The 16,634-nt window shown below is 41.6% G+C and overlaps 1 protein-coding gene across 3 annotated transcripts in view; it reads left to right on the top strand.

The window, feature by feature from the left end:
* The window catches only part of SRFBP1 (serum response factor binding protein 1), a 208,416-nt gene that overhangs the window by 170,952 nt on the left and 20,830 nt on the right, over positions 1 to 16,634 (top strand). For 2 of the 3 annotated variants that reach the window (XM_077462208.1, XM_077462207.1), the window contains one exon: positions 4,760 to 4,841. The exons of the other annotated variant lie outside the window; for it this stretch is intronic. In XM_077462208.1, coding sequence (XP_077318334.1) covers positions 4,760 to 4,841 — 82 coding nt within the window. The remainder of the gene's footprint in view (positions 1 to 4,759; positions 4,842 to 16,634) is intronic. 3 annotated transcript variants of the gene reach the window in all.

Here is a 16,634-nt window from a genome sequence, read left to right as displayed (position 1 = left end):
TGTATTGGCAGTTGAGGCACAAAAACTGATAACCAGATGGTACCTTGTACCAGTTAGAACTGCTAAATATGTACAGACTTTCTCAGCACAATGTTTCCGTGGTTGTTCGGATTTGGGCACATATTTACACACCTGGTGGGTATGCCCTAAAGCACAACATTTTTGGATGGTAATATTCAAAATGGCATCTAAATTGTTTAAAAAGGAAATCCCTATTGATCCTGTAATGGCTTTCCTTAATTTAAAACCGGATTACTTAACACATTACCAATTTAACCTGCTGGTTCAACTTTTCACAGCAGCCAAACACTGGCAAAAGCCTGGAGAACTCCAGACTTTGTGACTAATGAAGCTGTGAATAGAATGAACAATACTATGTCTCATGCTAAATGGATAGCTCTTGAGTCGAACACGATTCCTAAATTTGAAAAAATATGGCAACCATGGATAGATAACTTTTTATCTCCATCATTTGATTTGAAAGTGCTTTTGCCATGGTAGTTGATTGAGAAGATATCATCCTGAATAGATTCATTTCAGAAATAGCGGCGGCTCTCAGCCCAATTCTGCGGATTCCTTCCCCTCTTTCTTTTCTTCCTTTCCTTTTTTCTCTTTATATCTTTTCATTTCTCTCTCATCTTTTTTTTTTTTTTACTATACTCATACTCGCATATCATTATAAAAATATGCATACAAGTTGCTTCTATCTTATTATAGTTCAGAGGATTGCATCTAATTTTGCAAGATCCTTGATTTACAAATTATTAATGATATTGTTTATTAGTTAAGGATTTATTAATAATTCACCATTTATGTCTTTAAATGAATTCAGATAATGATAATAATTTTGGATCTGTGTGAGTAAACTTCATTACCGTGATTGTGTAATCATTATTGTATCTAATATGTATGTCATTTGTACATGCAATAAAATCTTTTAACAAGGAAAACTAAGGCAGCCATCAGAATTGGGGCCCTTTCACACTGATCTGTTCTTTAGTTTTTGCCTTACAAAAAGCTGAAAAAAAAATGCATTACTGTTAATCATATGGAACTCTTCACACCAGTCGCAGGGCAGTTGCATTTTTAAAAGTCCGGAGTGCTGTATTTTTGGTGCATATTTGGTGCCTCATTTGGAGAACACCTCAAAAATGCACCAGTGGTTGCATTTTTGGTGTGTTTTTTTGAGTTGCGTCATTTTTACACAGGTGCAAAAGGCACCAGAAATGCAAAAATGCATATGTGTTTTTTACCGTATTTTTGCAAAAGAGCAGTGTGAAATCACCCTTAGAAATTGGTTAGCTGCAATATAATACATTTTTTATTTGGGTTGTACCCTTTTAATTTTGCTTTGAGAAGTGCTACTTATGTTACTGTTGGGAGTAAATTTTTAATTCTTTACCTCTTTTATACTCAGCCACAGTTGCTGAATAATGGGTTGCCCTTTACTAGTCATAGAAGAACAAATCACAGATCGTGTCTCAGGTTTCCATTACTGTTTTGTTTATCTGTAACGTGTTGGCGTGCCGGAGTACAGCACAGAACGCTGTTTTTTTGCAGCAGTCAGAAGACATTGCCTCATGTTTATTTACAGATTCTGTCAGGTTTGTGTATTGGGTTTGAAAAGCAGTGGCAGTGGAATTGTGTACTGTACAGTGAAAGAACCACTTGTGTGACCGACCAAGAACAGAGGGTTGCATTGTCTGGCAAAACAGTATTTTCCAAATCTAAATAAATAGAAAACCATTTAGTCAATAGGAATAGATTGATTGCAGGGAGTGGATCTGATGACATAACCAAGCAGGCGATCAATGATTTACTGTAAAGCTGTCATACATACTGTAGATCAGCTTTGATTTGAAATGTAAATGTGTTTTTTTTCTACTTCTCTTGTTTTCACAGTCTTATGTGGTTTTTCATAGCACCGTAGTTTTTTTTTTATTTTTTTTTATTTCACTGAAGTAGATTTTTGGGTTTTCTTCTGCACAAGGAATATCTTGACAAAATAAAAACTTTTTCCACATTCCAATTTGCTTGTAAAATGAGCCTCAAATTCATTTTACTAAATTGTAAAAAACACTACGCAGTATATAGGCAACGCTTTTTTTTTTTTTTTTTTAAAGTCTGCATGCTACCTATTTTATTTTATGTGTGTGTGTGTGTGTGTGTGTATATATATATATAGCCGGGAGCCACAATTAACCACTTTGTGGTGTCACAATCATTTACTGTCACTCCCAGCTCTTTATCACCATGTAATGTCATGAGATTTCCCATACAGCATTACCCATAAAAAGAGAAAAGCAGAAGCACTGTGATGCCTACTTATAGGACTATTGTAGTCGGGTGTACTGTCACCCCCTTTTCTGCTTACCTTTCAGCTGTTACCTTTCAGCTGTTCCAGAATTCTTGTGGACACTGCTTAGTGACTTGGACAATTCTGGGCTCTGCTTTTTTATGTTGCAACTAAATTATTATGCAATTTTGTCACTTCTAAATAAAAAATGGGCCGATTATGTAAGATACTTAATTTGATGTGTTGGTTAAAGCTTAAATAAGAGGTCCAGCGTAAGCTTGCTTGGCTGGGATTCTCCTATGGGTCATAGGAGTGCAATTCGTTTTGCACTCCTGTGACCTGTTGGGGAAAAAAAAATCCTGACGTCACAGGAATCAGTCCAGGCACCACGTCATCGCGACAAACTCACCCCAAAGACACTCGTCTTAGCTTCTCAACGAGTTCCTTAGAGCCTGAGACAGGCAACCCCATCCCCCCTCCCCCTGCCCCAGGAGGCAGAACAGAAAGCTTCTGATTGACAGTCAGCAGCTCTCTGCTAGGGAAGCTGTGAGAACTGAGCCATCAGCAATGTTTGATCCCTCAGTTCTCAGTGTAGAGGTGAAGGGGGACAGATGCAACATCAAATCGATGCTGCATCCACCTAGGTAAGTATGATGGGGGAAAAACCCCCAAGCCCATACTTCTTTTTAAGTAGTAATGACTTTGAGTTCTCCACACAGAAAGATCTGTACTTACTACTTCTGATGGTTACGGCCATTAAAAGTCTAGTGCCAGGTTGCCCACACTTGCACGCCAATGTACTACATTTGATTTAGATGTTGCTCCTGCTATACAGGTATGTCCCATTGATATCTGGGACATTAGTGCTCAGGTGCAGTCCACACTAGATTTTTACTACTTTGGCTGCAGGCTTCACAGGAGGTCACAGCCCTCGGAGGACAGAAGTACTGACTCTGCCAGTGGACAGACCTAGTAATGTTTTCAGAGGGCTGGAGAAATTTCTTGTTAAAATGTGTAATTTTAACAAAACGTTTAACAAAATAATGCAGCTTATCAGTCATTAGATGTGGTGGCTGCATTTGATTTCTTTTTTGGCTTTTTCCTCTTTCTTTTCAGCTATTGGTCTGCCCAGTAAAAGACCCCTTGTATTAGCGTGCCCTCACTCTGGAGGTATGAGCACATAGGCACCTTTGAACAGCATCATTGTTGGTCTCGGGGGGGGGGGGGGGGGGGGGTGGGGGGCGGTAGTGTTTTAGATGTTCTAGCAGAGTTAGGTTTAGCTGATCATTGTAAGCACCTTGTCAGCTATAGATAGTTTGTCTCAACACTCTAACTGCTACATTTGTCGGCGGGCCTGTCCTGTTGAAAAACGACAGACTTTCATCTGGCTGGATCACCAGATGAAAGTAAGGGGGAAAAAAAACAACTGTTACCATCACATCTAAGAATTAGTGAGCTGCAATATAAAATATAAAGTTTGGGTTTAATACCGCTTTAAATGTTTAAGCTTTTGTAAATATACTCTGGGATTGACAAATAGTTGGCTTGTTTTTCAAAAAAAGATAAAAGGCCATGACCGTTTTTATCCAGCCAGTTTTGATTTTAATTCTGCTTAATTATAAGTGGTTCTTTAGCCCCTGTTCACATCGGTGCTATTTGACAGATCAAATTTGAGCATATTGCTGGCAGTAGGAGCATCCCAATCTGTGCAACGCCAACTTTGCGGCAAATCAACGATTTGCAAAAGGTAGTTCCTGCACTACTTTAGGAGACTTCGGGAACGATTTCAATAGACATCTGTGCATCAACCTGCACAGATGTCTTTCAAGTCGCCCCCAAAGTCTGACTAAAATGCAGCTTTGATAAATCGTGCGAGTTCTGATGAAATTGCACAATTTCAAAGCCTTGTTCAGTGTGAACGAGGGCTCATCCATGACATAACCCCGTATGTGGATTTTATGAATGATCGCACACATTTTGTAAGCAGAATCTGAATAAAATTAATGCATTGTTCAGTTTAGGCCTTCCCCCATGTGTTTTACATTACATCAGTGTACAATAAAAAGTATCAGCTTTCTTAGTTTGTGTGTCAGGAGCTGCTTGGTAAAGTTTGCACTGCTGAGCAAGTTAAAGTGGTTTTCCATGTCGGTAAAGTAGGAAACCCTTTGTTCCTGCCATTCTTCTAATTTAAACCTTCTTTGACATACAAACATATATAGGATTTGTCAGCTTATGCAATCTCAGGAGACAACTGATAGATCTCTGTAAACTGTAACGCAATACCTGACAAGAGGCACGCACTGCAAGAAGATCATATTTGGTAGAAGAGGAAGGGTCAGTAAAGAGACTGACCCATTGTCAAGCACATTTTAAAGGGCAAACTAATGCTTCCCATTTTCTCCTTGAGAGTGGAAAAGCTTTTCAGTGTTCAAAGATGTTACTAATCTGTTTTTCCTATTACAGCCAAACAGCACAATTGAAACTCGAGCATTAGCAAGGCTAGCCACACACCCACTGTTGAAGCAGAAAATAGCTACTATCAAAGGTAAGATCAGGAAAGAGAATTCTTTGCAACTAAAATACATTTTCAATAATCTTTATTAAAGGCAAATGTTATGTATTTTTGTGCTGCTTGAAGTTGCTTAAAAATACTATATTATTAATACTTTTCCTTCATAGCCCCATTAGGACATTAGAACTATTGTGGTCTTTGTATAATCTTTTGCCAACTGCATAACTTAGTTATACGGCGGCAGATCGGCTCTCCTGTGTCGGCACTCCTGCATAAGGAATGCTTCATGCTCCGTGGCTGTGCTGTGATTAGACACAGTGCAAAGCCGATCAGCTGGTGTCAGCCAATGGATGTCTGCTGGCATCCGCTAATCAGCGAGGAGAGACACAGGCAGAGACATGTAAACAAGGCAGAGCTCTGTTCTGCCAGCAGTAATGAATTCTCTTTACCTGCAATGCAGGCAATAAAGTCCATCATATCCCTTAGTTATAACACCACACATAGTACACAGAAACACTGGTTAGGCACACATTTAACCCTTTGATCACCCTAGATGTTTACTCCTTCCCAGTCAGTGTCATTAGTAGTGGTGGTGCATATTTTTAGCACTGATCACTGTATTGACGTCACAGGTTCTCACAAAGTGTCACACTGCGCTGCAATATTGTAGTCCTGCTATAAGTTTCTGATTGCCGCCATTACTAGTATAAGAATATGAATAAAAAATCCAGTGTTTATCCCATAGTTTGTAGACACTATAATGTTTGCGCAAACCACTCAATATTACCTTATTAGGATTTTTTTTTGCCAAAAATATGTAACAGAATAAATATTGGGCTAAATTTATGAAACAAAATAGATTTTTGAATTTTTTTTATTGGATATGTTTTATAGCAGAAAGTAAAATATATATATTTTTTTTTCTTTTTTAATAGTCTTTTCTTTTCTTACATCAGGGGACACAGAGACATAGTACTTACTATGTGGGTTATAGGGCCACTGATAGGTGATGGACACTGGCACACCCTAAGGCAAGAAGTGTACTCCCTATATAACCCCTCCCACTACTGGAAGTCTTCAGTTTTTTCGCCAGTATCTAAGGTGTTGGTCACGAGTAAAGATGCGCTGTGCTGAGCTCCACTGGAAGCTTCCCTGCTAGGACTAGCCATGCTGGCCAGTTCCGTTCTGATGTCCTTTCATGGGCTAAAGGAATGGTACCCGGGTCTTGTGTCTGAAGAAACAAGGTTTTGCTTTGCGAATGCTTCTCTTTTTAGAGAGCTGGACACTGGGATCCAGTACTTTTTGGTAGTAAGGCCATAAAGTTTTTACCGGCAGGGTGCTGTTGCAGGTCCAGGATTGTGGGTAACCTGAGGTTCCCCTGTTCCTGAAGGTTTTGGAGCCCACTGTGAAGGGTGAAGATTGGGTTTATTTCAGATAACCCTGCTGCGAGGAAAGGTAAGGGAGATTTTCTTAAGGATTTCTCCTTTGTGTATAGTGGTGTCATGCCTATGTGTCACCACTGGGAGCTATATTGAGCACTCACCGCCTGATGCTGGAAACCGCGCTGTATCAGAAGGCTTAATTTCTCCTCTCCTCCAGCCACAGGAAGATCCTCCAGTAAGAAGGGAGGTCTGGTTCTCCTCCTGCACCTCCAATGTTGGTTTTTTTCCCTTTCGGGGGACTTGTATGCCAAAAGCATTCTTTTAAAAAATGGCTCCCCGTGCGCGCCGTTGCCGTATCAGCTGTTTGCAATGCTCCGCTCACACGAGAAGACACTTTCTTTTGAAAGAAAGGGGGGGACGTAATTTTGGTTTCGTCAGAGAGCCAGGGAAAGGGAAGGGAGCCAGGGAAAGAGCCAAGGTCTTTCCCTGGCTCTCGGACGGAACCAAAACTGAGTACCCCCAGCGGATGGCAAACGAACCCCTCAGAGATCCACATAGTGGCACAGGGGCTCACACTGTGGAGGCTATGCCACCCCTGCAGGGGCAGGGTATGTGGTGAGGACATTACCAATTTTTTGTCACGCACACTGGGAAGATCCTCACTATTTAACCTCACATCTCCTGCACAAATCATCTGTATAAACTTTTGGGACTTTGTGGAAACTTTCAGTGCTTTCTTGCACCTGTATATCTGAGGACCTAATGATTGCCTATGAGATGCTTTCACAATTTGCATTTTTTTTATATACCTGATTGTATTGTCACAAATTAATCTTTTATAAGCACCTTAGCGTAAGGATTGTATATTGGGTCTGTATACACACAGATACACACACGTTTCTTTTTTTTTTTTTCTTTTTTTTGTGTTTTTTGAGTATTGGTGTATAATTTTGCACAAACACAATTTTTATTGATATTTTACTAATCTGCATGTTTCTATGATAGATTTATTCGCACTTCACATATATTCATTTATGTAATTACATTTTTTCACCAATAGAAGTATATTAGAGGTGAACCAACAGAAGTATATTTTTCTCATTTTTCTCTTTTCTCTATTTTCTATTTTGCATTTAATTTTTAAAGGTATAGCGCCAGATCTGTTTTTCGTTGCACATCCAATATATTCCCATCCATGGGGTGGTGATATTAGGCAGAGGAAGCTCATACCATCAATACACTGTCTCTATCCATAGCGCAATCCCCCTCTTTTATATTTTTTTACAACAGGTTTTCTACCATTTGTAATTTGGAAAGAAAATTGATGCTATGATATCTCCTTAGTGGGGCCAAACATAGCAGATTCCCATCTAGTGCTCAGGACCCTCTTATTGAGGTGCAGGAGGCTTCGGGATCAGGTAGATCTTCCCAAAGATTTGGAAGATACTTATTTATCCTCTTCGGAGGATCCTAATATAGAAGGAGTAGCATTACAAGACAGGTTGCTTGTCCTTATTAAATTGGTTTGTTCAACCTTTTTGCTCTTTAGGAACCCACCTCTAATTTGGGATCATTAGAACCTCCCCAATCAGTTTTTTTTTCCTATTCATGCATAGCTAAAAAAGCTTATGTATTCTGAATGGGAACATCCGGATAAACAATATTATCCTCCTAAGAAATTCTCCACACTTTATCCTATGAAAGAGGATTTCTATAAAAAAAAAATGGGGGGTTCCAGCAATTAATGCTGCAATCGCCTCAGTGAACAAGAACCTCACATGGATAATGCGCTGATGTTAAAGGATCTATCGCTGAAAAATTAGTCAGCCGAAGCACCCTGTAAAAAGCTACTAGCCAGTTTCCCCTTTTCATGGTGAACGGCTATTTGGAGACGATCTGGATAAAATGCATCCAAAGGATCTCTAATGGGAAAAGCTCTCTCTTACCAGTAAAGAATTTCAAATATTTCTCCTTTAAGCGTGCTGCCTCTCCCGTGGCGGGGCATCAGCCTCTAAGCAGTCTCAACAGCTTCAACCATCAGGTTCAAGGGGAAAAACCCAAGGGCAGCACCAGGGTCAGAAGAGATCTTAGGGCAGAAAGCCCACAAAACAGAATGCTAAAGCCTCCATGTGAAGGGGTGCCGCCCCCGCTCGCTTCAGTGGGGGGAAGGCTCCTGCATTTCTCAAAGATCTGGCAAGAACAATGTTAAGACAGATGGGTGGCTTCTTCAGTTTTCTCTAGGTTACAACTAGAATTCTGAGAGAAATGTTCCCAAGGATCCAGAAAAAAATAAGTCTCTCTTTCTGGCTCTGCATCATCTATTATCCCAGTCCTGATATCAGAGGTTCCCTTAGTGTAACAGGACACAGGTTTTAATTCAAAGCTTTTCATGGTTCCAGAACCAAACGGACAGGTAAGACCCATTCTGGATCTGAATCGGCACTTAAACATCTGATCCTTTCGCATGGAGTCAACCCGATCGTGTCCATCCTGCAAGGAGGGGAGTTTTTGGCTTCAGTCGATATCAACGATGCATATCTCCATGTGCCAATATTTCCCGCTCACCAGAAATTTTTGCGCTTTGAATTATAAAATCATAATTCTCAGTTGTGGCCCTGCCATTTGGTTTAGCCACAGCACCACGGATGTTCTGAAAGATTCTGGCACCTCCTTTAGCCAGATTAAGGGCTCAAGGCATAACGGTCCAAGCCTATTTAAAATGATCTACCTTTAATAGATCATTCAGTCTCAGGTCTGAACCAGAGTCTGATTACAGCTGTAAACTACCTGTAATCTCTGGGTTGGATACTCAACCTAGAAAAATGCTCCTTAAAACCATCAAGGAGATTACAGTACTTGGGGCTGGTTATAGATACCGTACAGAAGAAGCTATTCTTACCCCAGACGAAAATCAGTTCCATTGTAGGACCAATTCAACTTATCAAAACAAAGAAAAATCCTTCCATTCGGCTGTGCATGAGATTGTTAGGGGAAATGGTGGCCTCCTTTGAGGCTGTCCCTTATGTGCAGTTTTCACTCAAGACTGCTTCAAACACCATCCTGTCGGTCTGGAATAAAAAGATTCAGGCCTTGGATTTTTCCAATACGTTTGGCTCCCAATGTAAGTCAGAGCCTAAATTGGTGGTTGTTATCCAGCAAAAGGGAAAAATCTTTTCTACCTGTATCCTGGAAAGTGTTAACAACAGTTGCCAGCCTTCTAGGCTGGGGAGCAGCCCTGGAAGGAGATTCTGTCCAGGGGAGATGGTCCAGGTTAGAGGACCTTGCCTATCAACATTTTGGAAGATTCGGGCAGTACGTCTGGCCCTAGAATCTTGGACGGTCAGACTACAGGACTGTCCTGTCAGGATTCAGTCCTACAAGGCCACGCCTGTGGCTTACATCAATCACCAGGGGGGCACAAGAAGTCGTGCGGCCCAAAAAGAGGTGACTCATGTTCTAGCTTGGGCAGAACACAGCATTCCTTGCCAATCAGTAATTTTCATTCCAGGAATAGAGAATTGGCAGGCGGACTACTTGAGTCGACAACAATTATTTCCGGGAGAATGGTCTCTTCACCCTGACATCTTCCTAGTGATATGTCAGAGAGGGGGTATTCCAGACATGGACCTATTCCCGTCCAGATTCAACAACAAAGTCGACAACTTTGTGTTAAGAACAAGGGATCCGCTAGCAGGCGGAACAGACGCATTAGACTTCCCATGGTATCAGTTTTTTACTGATCTATGCGTTTCCTCCAGTTCTGCTACTTCCGTGCCTTCTCCACAGGACCAAGCAGGAAAAAAAGGAGGTGATTCTGGTGAGCCAGAAGATCTTGATTTACCGAGATCATAAAGATGGCAGTAGGAGTCCTTCGGACTCTGCCATTATAGCCTGACCTTCTCACACAAGGTCCGGTATTCTATCCTACCTTACGGACAAAAAATTTAACAGGTTTGACTGTTGAATCCCACATTATAAAGGGTCGTGGGTGATCTCCTTCGGCAGTGTCTACTTTGATTAATGCCAGGAAGCCAGCTTCCAGAATCATTTACTATAGAGTCTGCAAGGCATATGTTTCTTGGTGTGGATCCGGGGTTTGGCATCCCAGGAAGTATGCCATAGGCAGGATCCCTGATTTCCAGCAAATGGGATCTGAAATGAAGCTGGCCTTGGCTTCTATCAAGGGCCAGGTCCCGGCCTTGTCAGTGTTTTCATTTCAACCAAGATATTAATTTTCCTTCTTTCTCCCCAGAGCCTCAGGGGAAGAGAAGGCACTACATTCCCTTGATGTAGTAAGAGCGATCCGTCTATTTAAAGCGACCGCTCAGGTTCGCAAAACACATGTTTTGTTTGTACTGCCAAAGGGTCCAAAATGTGGACAGGCGGCGTCAAAATCCACTATTTTCCAAATGCATTCATCAAGTGATTGTTCAAGCTTCGGCTTAAAGAAGAAAATTATTCCTTCTCATGTTAGAGCACACTCATCCAGGGCAGTTAGTGCCTCTTGGGATGTGCATCATCACGTCTCTATGGCTCAGATCTGTAATGCTTCGGTTCATACTTTTATCAGATTTTATCAAATCGATATTAAAGGTCATGAGTATATTGCCTTTGGGCGCAGTATACTGCAAGCTGCAGTATGAATCCTCTGGCCTCCCTTTTGCCCTACTTTTTTGCTGTCTCCCTCCCTTCAATTGCCATTGCTATGGGACATCCCACATAGTAAGTACTATGGCTCTGCGTCCCCTGATGTAAGAAAAGAAAACAGGATTTTTATAACAGCTTACCTGTAAAATCCTTTTCTTTGATGTACATCAGGGGACACAGAGGTCCCCTTCCTTCTTGGTATACACTTGTATTGCTTCGCTACAAAACTGAGGACTCCCTACTGGGAGGGGTTATATAGGGAGTACACTTCTTTACCCTATAACCCACATAGTAAGTACTATGGCTCTGTGTCCCCTGATGTACTTCAAAGAAAAGGATTTTACAGGTAAGCTGTTATAAAAATCCTGTTTTTCAGTTTATAGCGCAAAAAATACCACCAAACGAAAGCTCTGTTTTTGGGAAAAAGGGACATAAACTTTATTTGGATACAGCATTGCATGACAGTGCACTTGTCAATTAAAGTATCACAAAAAATGGCCTGGTCAGGAAAGGGGGTAAATCTGGCGGTCAAGTGGATAATAAATGCAAAGTAAAATATAACTCTGGGTATTTTATGGACAATCTCTGAAAGCCCGCACGTTTACCTCAGTAAACCATTCTTCTGAAACAATTTAGAAATCTAACACGCCACAATAGGGACTTAATTACTTATGATTTGAAATTAGATGACTGAAAGTTGAATTCCAAGAATTAGGCCACTTTGTAAAACCTGAAGGGACACTGTGAGTTAAGTCCAAGGAGGTGAATAATATCTCCTGGACTTCTAATCTACTATTACATCTGATGATTATTTCTCTGCCAAAAAATGGAGCAGCTATTCCCACCCCTCCTCTCTGATGCCTTTTCACAGAAGCCTTTGCATTTTGTGAATGTGTTCAGTGGCCTAAAGGACATGGTAAATCATATGTCAATCAGATTTGCTGGTTGGAAGCTGACAAGTGGGAACTTTGAGTGGAGAACATTCATTGCAGTCTATGGCATTCAAGTCGCACCACTATTCATAGAAAAGTAGTGCAGGAACCTTTTTTTTTTTTTTCTTTTTGTCACTGTGACTTGTGTCTGATTGATTAACCACTTCCCATCCGTGCCAATTATGGCACTTCGCTTCTACATGTAAAAATCATATTTGTTTTGCTAGAAAATTACTCAGAACCCCCAAACATGTTTTTTTTTTTTTTTTAGCAGAGACCCTAGGGAATAAAATGGCAGCCTTGCAACTTTTTATGTCACACAGTATTTGTGCAGCGATTTTTCAAATGCCTTTTTTTTGGGAATTTCATTAATTTAAAAAAACAAAACCGTAAAGTTAGCCCAATTGTTTTGTATAATGTGAAAGATGTTACGCTGAATAAGTGGATACCTAACATGTCATGCTTTAAATTTGTGCAAACTCGTGGAATGGCACCAAACTTTGGTACTTAAAAAACTCCATAGGGGATGCTTTCACATTTTTTACAGGTTACCTTTTTAGAGTTAGATGAGGTCTTGGGCTAGAATTGTTACTCCCGCTCTAATGTTTGTGGCGATATCTCACGTGTGGTTTGAACGCCGTTTACATATGTGGGCTTGATGTACCTATGCTTTTTATTCTTACGCTTTCCCTTTTTCTTTCTTATCATTTTTACTTTTCATTTACTTTTTCACTTTCACTTTTTTAAACATCCCTTGTGATAGGAATAGGACATGACTGGTCCTCTTTATTTAGGGGTCTCTCTCCTCCAGGCAGAAAAGACAGAGATCAAACAAAAACAATCTCGGCCTTTCCAGCCGAGCTATGTTTGCTTCCGCCAGACCGGACGTGATGTCATAACATCGTGACCGGGCCTCCGAAGGTCATAACGATTGCCGGGGACCATCTCTCCTATGGAAATCCATATGCTCAATTTCTGGCGCCAGTGGATTCCTTTTCTGGCTTGCCGATCGCACGGGCTAGCCTGTAGAAGCATCGGAGGGCGACAGAGGGATGGGGACGTCCCCTCCCGCCGACCTGTAAGAACGATCAAACGTCTGAACTGCCGCTATGATTGTTCTTACAGTGCAGAGATTTGCCATCTGAAAAAGATATCTGGTAATAATCTAGTAAAATTTTGATTTGGATCTCTACTAATTAGATACATTACTATTTGTAAATGTAGATATATTTGTTTTTAGAAAGTTTAAGCATTTGTTAAAGTAATAAATCTAAATGTCTTTACTTGCCTTGGCAAATTCAATTTTCTTCCTGAGCTTTCTTCAGCATCTATTTTTCATTTTTCTTTCCGTTCATTATTTTGTTTTCTCCTAGTCCCTGTCGCTCATAACCTTTGTACTATTTTCCAGTCACGTACTGCTTGCTTCTCTGTGCAGTTTTTTTGTGCGCATAGTTATCGAATGCTTGCTTAATTTATAGTTCATGTCTTTCCTTTCTATTTTTTTTTTTTTTTTTTACTTTCCAGTTATGTCTATGATTAGATCAGCTTGATTCTTATGAACATTTTTTTTTTTTTTTGTCAACGGACTTCACTGAAAGTAGGTTGTGATCTAATTTTCTCATCTTACACTGCCATACATAATTATATTCTAACATACATTAGGTAAATATGGCAATTCTGGGGCAGGATAGTTCACGCAGTGGTATGTTTTCTTTAACCACTTTCAGACCGGACCATTTTGCTGGTAAATGACCAGAGGTCTTTTTACAATTTGGCACTGCGCTGCTTTAACTGGTAATTGCGCGGTCATGCAATGTTGTACCCAAACAAAATTTGCGTCCTTTTCTTCCCACAAATAGAGCTTTCTTTTGATGGTATTTGATTGCCTCTGCGATTTTTATTTTTTGCGATATAAACGTAAAAAGACCGCAAATTTTGAAAAAAAATGATATTTTCTACTTTTTGTTATTAGAAAAATCCAATAAACTCAATTTTAGTCATACATTTAGGCCAAAATGTATTCAGCCACATGTCTTTGGTAAAAAAAAAGTCAATAATTGTATATTTATTGGTTTGCGCAAAAGTTGTCACATCTACAAACTAAGGTACGTTTTCTGGAATTTACGCAGCTTTTAGTTTACGACTGCCTATCTCATTTCTTGAGGTGCTAAAATGGCAGGGCAGTACAAAACCCCCCCAAATGACCCCATTTTGGAAAGTAGACACCCTAAGAAAATTGATAAGTGGCATGTTGAGCCCATTGAATATTTTATTTTTTTGCCTCAAGCGATTGAATAATGACAAAAAATATTTTTTTTTTTTTTTTTTTTTTACACAAAGTTGTCACTAAATGATATATTGCTCACACATGCTATGGGCATATGTGAAATAACACCCCAAAATAAATTCTGCTGCTTCTCCTGAGTACGGGGATACCACATATGTGGGACTTTTTGGGAGCCTAGCCACGTACGGGGCCCCGAAAAACCAAGCACCGCCTTCAGGCTTTCTAAGGGCGTAAATTTTTGATTTCACTTCTCACTACCTATTACAGTTTTGAAGGCCATAAAATGCCAAGATGGCACAAAACCCCCACAAATGACCCCATTTTAGAAAGTAGACACCCCAAGCTATTTGCTGAGAGGCATTTTGAGTCCATGGAATATTTTATATTTTGCCACAAGTTGCGGGAAAATTACAAACTTTAATTTTTATTTTTTTTTTTCACATAGTTGTCACTAAATGATATATTGCTCATGCATGCCATGGGCATATGTGAAATGACACCCCAAAATAAATTCTGCTGCTTCTCCTGAGTACGGGGATACCACATATGTGGGACTTTTTGGGAGCCTAGCCGCGTACGGGGCCCCGAAAACCAAGCACCGCCTTCAGGCTTTCTAAGGGCGTTACAGTTTTGAAGGCCATAAAATGCCAAGATGGCACAAACCCCCCCCCAAATGACCCCATTTTGGAAAGTAGACACCCCTAAATTTAGGGGTACACTAGTGAGACTAGGTAATAAATGGCGGGTGCCCTGAAACTATAAAAAAAATAACTAACCAACCAGCGTCACCTGTAACAGTTATATGGTGATCACTGGTGAAAGGGTTAACTAGGGGGCAATCAGGGGGCTTTATGCGGTAGTATATGGGGGTCCCTGGCGCTATAAAAAGCTGCGGCGAACCTAAATACCTGCCTAACTAGCGTCACCTGTGACACTAATACAGTGATCAGAAAAACGATCGCTTATTAGGCTGGGTTCACACTGGAGCGATGTGGGAACGCCACGAATGCGCGGCAGGTTCCCGCATCACATGCCTCCCGGCGGCAGTTCACACTGCCCTATGCGAACTGCTGGGAGTGTCAGTGAAATGTTAATGACACCCCCAGATCAGTTCGCATATCGCAGTGCGATCTGCAAACTCGGATCGCATGGTGTGAACACCCATGCGATCCGATTCTGCTGCGGACCAAAAAAAGGGTCCCGTGCGAGTTTGCGGCGGGTGCGACACGAATTCAGCCATACTATCTGTATGGCTGAACTCGAATCGCACAGAGATCGGATGTGATTTGCACTGCAGTGCGGTGCGAATCACATCCGTTCTCATAAACCGCTGCAATGTGAACCCAGCCTTAGTGACACTGGCGACGGGGGTGATCACGGGGTTAAACCTTTATTGGGGGGGTTAGGGGGGTACCTTAGAACTAAAGGGGGCTAACCCTAACTGCCCTAACAGTTATTACAGTCACAAATGACACCCGCCAGGTGATCAGGGGGTTAAACCTTTATTAGGTAATAAATGGCGGGTGCCCTGAAACTATAAAAAAATAACTAACCAACCAGCGTCACCTGTAACAGTTATATGGTGATCACTGGTGAAAGGGTTAACTAGGGGGCAATCAGGGGGCTTTATGCGGTAGTATATGGGGGTCCCTGGCGCTATAAAAAGCTGCGGCGAACCTAAATACCTACCTGCCTAACTAGCGTCACCTGTGACACTAATACAGTGATCAGAAAAACTATCGCTTATTAGGCTGGGTTCACACTGGAGCGATGCGGGAACGCCATGAATCCGCGGCGGATCCCGCATCGCATGCCTCCCGGCGGCAGTTCACACTGCCCTATGCGAACTGCTGGGAGTGTCAGTGAAATGTTAATGACACCCCCAGATCAGTTCGCATATCGCAATGCGATCTGCAAACTCGGATCGCATGGTGTGAACACCCATGCGATCAGATTCTGCTGCGGGCCAAAAAAAGGGTCCCGTGCGAATTTGCGGCGGGTGCGACACGAATTCAGCCATACTATCTGTATGGCTGAACTCGAATCGCACAGAGATCGGATGTGATTTGCACTGCAGAGCGGTGCGAATCACATTCGTTCTCATAAACCGCTGCAATGTGAACCCAGCCTTAGTGACACTGGCGAGGGGGGGTGATCACGGGGTTAAACCTTTATTGGGGGGGTTAGGGGGGCACATTAGAACTAAAGGGGGCTAACCCTAACTGCCCTAACAGTTATTACAGTCACAAATGACACCAATGCAAAAAAAAAAAAAAAGCAATTGGTGTCACTGTGACTGGGGGGGCAGGGGTAATTGGGGGGTGATCGGGGGGGTAAAGGGGGGGTGTGAGTGTGCCTGGCATGTTCTACTGTGTAGTGTAGTGCTTGTGCAACTCACCGATGCTCTCTCCTCGGTGCCGGAATGAAAAATACCGACACGGAGGAGAGAATACATCACTTCCTCTCCTGTGTTTACATTACAGGAGAGGAAGTGATGTCACCGGACATTTTCATTCGTCGGGAGCGATCGCGAGGGGGTGGCCATGAATGAATGGCCGTCCCCTCGTCCGGGATCGCT

The sequence above is a fragment of the Lithobates pipiens genome, unplaced genomic scaffold, assembly GCF_037356315.1.
Source record: "Lithobates pipiens isolate NorthernLeopardFrog02 unplaced genomic scaffold, aLitPip1_a1.2 Scaffold_3, whole genome shotgun sequence".
NCBI lineage: Eukaryota > Metazoa > Chordata > Amphibia > Anura > Ranidae > Lithobates > Lithobates pipiens.
The sequence above is the reverse complement of the archived record's forward strand: the minus strand, read 5'-3'. Positions and strand labels throughout refer to the sequence as shown.